This window comes from Cygnus olor, chromosome 3, assembly GCF_009769625.2.
Source record: "Cygnus olor isolate bCygOlo1 chromosome 3, bCygOlo1.pri.v2, whole genome shotgun sequence".
In the NCBI taxonomy this organism is placed as follows: Eukaryota; Metazoa; Chordata; class Aves; order Anseriformes; family Anatidae; genus Cygnus; species Cygnus olor.
The window spans coordinates 109,933,776-109,938,731 of NC_049171.1; the positions used below are offsets into that span (position 1 = coordinate 109,933,776).

General features: G+C 65.5%; 1 protein-coding gene across 1 annotated transcript; it reads left to right on the forward strand.

Annotated features, from left to right (window-relative positions):
* The first annotated feature begins 330 nt into the window (after positions 1-330).
* OTX1 (orthodenticle homeobox 1) lies at positions 331-4,486 on the forward strand. The gene is made up of 4 exons (XM_040553397.1): positions 331-402; positions 1,061-1,580; positions 2,045-2,196; positions 2,946-4,486. The coding sequence occupies exons 2-4, from the start codon at positions 1,484-1,486 to the stop codon at positions 3,696-3,698; spliced, it is 1,002 nt and encodes a 333-aa protein (XP_040409331.1). The 5' UTR covers positions 331-402; positions 1,061-1,483; the 3' UTR covers positions 3,699-4,486.
* The last annotated feature ends 470 nt before the right edge of the window (positions 4,487-4,956 follow it).

Genomic DNA, 4,956 nt, shown 5'->3' on the forward strand with positions numbered 1-4,956 from the left:
GGGGGCTCGGAGGGACGGGAGGAGGAGGAGGAAGGGGGGAGGAAGGTGGGGGGGGGGGGGGGGGGGAGGAAGGTGAGAAAAGGGGGGGGGAAAGGTGCGGAAGGGGCGCGCAGAGCCCGGCGCTGCCCGGGGGCAGGGGCCGGGGCGCGGTGCGGGTGCGCGGGGGAGCGCGGAGCGGGGAAGGTTGGGGGGGGGGGTTGATTTGGGGGGGCGGGGGGGGCCGTCGCCCTGCTCTGCCATTGCCCGGGCTGCTGTCAGTCAGGCGGGGAGCGGCCGGGGATTGGCGCCGGGCTGGTTACGCACTCGCTTTGCGCGCACATACAAGGCTAGGGCGGCGGGCAGGGGCTCCATCCTCCGCAGGGCCGCGGCTCCGGCGCCCCGACAGCGCGGCCCGGCCGCCAGGTAACGCGGGGCGTCGCGGCCCCCCGAGCCGGCCGGGGGCTGCGAGGCCCCGGGCATCGCCCCCCCCCCCCCCAAGCCCGCCTCTCACCCCCCCCCCCGCCCCGGACCCCCCCCCCCCCCGCGGTGACCCCCCCCCCTCCTTTCTTCCCCCCCTCCCCCCCCCCCCCCCCCTTCCTCCCCGCCCTGCGCGCAGCCCCCGACGGCCCCTCCGCAACCGCGGCCCCGGAGCCGTCGGAGGGAGGGGGTGCCGGGGGGGGCGGACCCGCTTTAATTCCCCCCAGCCCCGTCCCGGCTCCTTGCCTTCGCGCGGCGCCGGCCCCACCTGCGGCCCGGGGGGTCCCGGCCTCTGCCGCCCCCCCCGGGGCTCCGCGGGGAGACCCCAGCCCGGCCCCCCCCAGGGCCCCCCCTCCCCGCCGCCCGCTCGGGCTCCCGCGCCCCTCTCCCCTTTTCCCTCCCTTCTTTTCCCAACTCTCGGCCGCTTCCAATTAAAACGTCCCCGGCCGCTCGCTTTTCACTTAATTATCCTTCCCTCCTCCGCTCCCTCCTTCGGGTTCCTAATCCAATTACCCCGCTAAATAATTGCTTTATCTCTCCCCATCCCGAGGAGCCCCGAGCCGGGCTGCGCGGCCCCTGACGCCGCTCTCTGCTTTCTCCCCAGGAGCTGCGGCCTCGCCCGGCGCCGCCGGGACCCCCCCCGCAGCCCCCAGCCTGCGAGCGGCGACCCCCGGCCCGGGGGAACCCAACCCGGAGACCCCCAGCCCGGGCACCCCGCGGGGACCCGCACGGGACGGGCCGGGACCCACGGACGGAGCCAGCGCCCCACACCGCCCGGCCTCGGCGGCGCTCAGCGCTTATTTCCCCCTCGCCCGAGTTTTCGTGCTTTTTCGTTTGGTTATTTTTTGGTCTTTTTTATTTCCCCCCCGACTCCACGCATTCGTTTGTGGTTTTTTATTTTTTGTTGTGTTTTATTTTTTTTTTCCCTTGTCTTTTTTTTTTAATTATTACTGCTTTTTTTATTACCGTTTTTACATTTTTTTTTTCTTCCCGCGGGACGTTGGAGGGAACCCGCCCGGCTTTTAGCATGATGTCTTACCTCAAACAGCCCCCCTACGGCATGAACGGGCTGGGGCTGACGGGCCCGGCCATGGACCTGCTGCACCCCTCCGTGGGGTACCCGGGTGAGTCCCCCCCGAGCCCCCTCTGCGCGCGCCCCAGGCTGGCGGCACCTTCGGCAGCCACGTTCCCCCCACCCCGTTCCCCAAGATTCCGTTTGCTCCCGTGGGGATTTTTAATTTTAAACAATCTTTTTTTTTTTTTTTAAAAAAAAAAAAAGAGCTACGACTACTGACAATGATTTTATTTCCCCACAACGAAATCTCCCCGTGCCCCCTGCTGGGGCTGAACCCGACCCTTCCCCAGCATTTCGCCGCTCGCCCTGCCTGCAGCGGGACGGGATCTGGCCCCATCAGGCAGCGCTCTTGGGGCTGGGGAGCTGCTTTGTGGGGTGGTGGTGGGACAGGATGGGGGGGGTGATCCCCAGGCCCCTTCCCCGGGAGGGTTGGGGCTCCTGCCGTGCACAGGGGGGGTCCGGTGCATGCAAGGGGTCGGTGGTGACCAGGTGCGTGGTGGTGCTTGCCCCCAGCCACCCCGCGGAAGCAGCGGCGGGAGCGCACCACCTTCACCCGCTCGCAGCTGGACGTGCTGGAGGCGCTTTTTGCCAAGACCCGCTACCCCGACATCTTCATGCGGGAGGAGGTCGCCCTCAAGATCAACCTGCCCGAGTCACGAGTCCAGGTACCCGTGGGGAGAGGGGGGCTGCGGGGGGTGCCCTGGATCGCCCAGCCCTGAGCTTGCTGCCGTGCTCAGCACTGCTGCCTCGGGTCGCATGCAGGCTCCTGGCGGCTTGGCTGTCCTGCCATGGTGCTGCCTTGGGGAAGGGGCTATAAAATATAAAAATATTCACTTTATTTACCTTATTTTTATATATTTTCAGTCCTGAATTTAATTTCCCCCCTGCCTACTGCCGGGGGTTAGCAGCCCGCGTGCTCCCTCCGGTGCACCCCACCAGGCTCGGCGTGCTGCTCCCTGGGGAGGGATGCTTGGTGGGGTGGGATGTGTGAGCAGGATCCTTCCCCCTTCCCCAGGTTTGGGGGGACAGAGGTCTTTTGGCTGAGGGGTGCAAGCCAGGCTTACGAACTTGTGAGCGCAACTCTGGCGTACACCCCTGTGAACTTTGTCTGTCCGTGGGAAGCGCAAGGCAGGACGCCCCGTTCCCAGCCGCCCGCTGTTGGCAGCCTTGTTTTTTTGGGGGGTTACATGGGGTGGCCGGGCACCTGTCGGGGTGCAGGCAGAGTGGTTTTGGGGTGCAGGGGTGTGCAGTGTAATGGCAGGGTGCGGGTGCTTGGAGTGAGGTCGGCTGTGGGGATGGGTGTGCTCAGGGCGAAGAGGGGATGGGGGACAAGCGAGGGCACCAGAGGTCCCCCCGCTTGTCCCCTCCTTGCCCCATTGCTCACAGCCCCCCTGTTTTCCCCCCCCCCCGCAAGGTCTGGTTCAAGAACCGCCGCGCCAAGTGCCGGCAGCAGCAGCAGAGCGGCGGCGGGGCCAAGAGCCGCCCGGCCAAGAAGAAGTCGTCCCCGGCCCGCGAGAGCTCGGGCTCGGAGAGCAGCGGGCAGTTCACGCCGCCGGCGGCCGCCTCCAGCTCCTCGGCCTCCTCCTCCTCCTCCAGCTCGGCCTCCTCGGCGGCAGCGGCAGCCGGCGGCGCCCCGGCCTCCCTCAGCACCCCGGCCTCATCCATCTGGAGTCCGGCCTCCATCTCTCCCGGCGCTGCCCCGGCGGGGGTGACGGTGCCTGAGCCCCTGCCGCCGGCTGGCGCCTCCTGCATGCAACGCGCCGGCCCCACCGCCTCCGCCAGCTACCCGGTGTCCTACGGCCAAGGCGGGGGGTACGGGCAGGGCTACCCTGCGCCGCCCTCCTCGTCCTATTTCGGGGGTGTGGATTGCAGCTCCTACCTGGCCCCCATGCACTCCCACCACCACCCCCACCAGCTCAGCCCCATGGGGCCCTCCTCGGTGCCGGGCCACCACCACCACCACCCGCTGAGCCAGAGCTCGGGCCACCACCACCACCACCATCACCACCACCACCAGGGCTACGGCGGCACCGCGCTGCCCTTCAACTCCTCCGACTGCCTGGACTACAAGGAGCCCGCCGCCGCCGCCTCCTGGAAGCTCAACTTCAACTCCCCCGACTGCCTCGACTACAAGGACCAGGCGTCCTGGCGCTTCCAGGTCTTGTGAGGGGTCGCCCCCTGCCTCGGACCCCCTGCCCCGGGCGTCCCGCCGGGCCGCGGCTCCGTCTCGTCCTCCCCCCCTCGGTGAGCGGTGCCGAGGGGCCCCCGTCTCTCCTGACTGATATTTATTTGCTTCCCGCACCCCTCCGGCGGGTTTATTATAATTATTATTTTTTTAAATGGAACAGAAGAAGAAGAGGACTTTTAACAAAAATAATTAAAAATTTAAAAAAAAAAAAAAAAAGGAGGAAAAAAAAAATAGAAACTAAATGCCTGCTGTCTCCCCGGGGCCCGGGCTGGCTCCTGCCCCCTGGCAGGGGGGGTCCCTTGGTGCCCCCCTGTGCGGGAGCCCATGGTCCCGGGCACGCCGGGCTCGCTGTAAATACTCGGCTCCGTTGCAGGGACCGTCGTCGTTTTTAGTTGACGCTCTCGGGTTGGCGTTTTATCACGAGCCTAACACAAAAAACAAAACTTTAAACTATTTTTTTTTATTATTATTAAATTTTATTTTTTATTTTTTTTCCCCCTAAAGGTGATTCTGGCCCCCACCCCACCCTGGGGCAGCAGGGGTCCCACATCCTCTGTCCATCCGTCCGTCTGTCCCCGCGGGGCCGGGGCGATGAGGTCCAGCCTCGTCCTGGAGCAGGGGGCAGCAGCTGGGGGGGCCACAGTGGAGGAGAAGGAGGAAGGGGTGGGAAGGGCTGCTCGGCTGATCCGTGACCCGCAGACCAAAAAAAGAAAAACTTTTTGAAAAAATTTAAAAAAATAATAAAAAGAAAAACAGGAGGAAAACAAGAAACGGCTTTGGGTTTTGATTGCTGTGGTTTGGTGTTTGGGGTGGTGAGGGCAGCAGCTCTGTGGCGGGGTGAGTGGCGGGGGGGACTGGATTTTTGTTTGCCCCCCTGGCAGCTTTGCCCCATGGGCAAAGGGGGTGAGTGCAGGGGGGTCCTCAGCCTGTCACCCCCCCCCCACCTCCCTGTCTGGTTTTGGGGACCACCCCGCGTCCCCAAACAAAGCCCAGCGTGAGGCAGCCGGTGCTGCCCCATCCTTCCTCCCCGTGCCTCCTCTTCCCCCAGGAGGGTCCCGGCAGGACTGAGGTGCAAGGACGGGGTGTGAGGGAGCTTCCCCCCGCCCCCCTGCAGTTGTGTGGGCTCCGGGCTCCTTTAATTACCGCCGTTAATTGGTTCCCCACTCATTGCCCCCCGGCCACTCATTGCCCTCCGCGCTCACCTCTGCGGGATGGGGACGGGGCTGGGGCTGGGGTT

Bases quoted from the DNA above. Each gene is read 5' to 3' on its own strand.
- OTX1 (XM_040553397.1), top strand. From the start codon at position 1,484: ATGATGTCTTACCTCAAACAGCCCCCCTACGGCATGAACGGGCTGGGG. The intron at 1,581-2,044 runs GTGAGTCCCCCC...GCTTGCCCCCAG, and splicing joins CCCCTCCGTGGGGTACCCGG to CCACCCCGCGGAAGCAGCGG. The intron at 2,197-2,945 runs GTACCCGTGGGG...CCCCCCCGCAAG, and splicing joins TGCCCGAGTCACGAGTCCAG to GTCTGGTTCAAGAACCGCCG.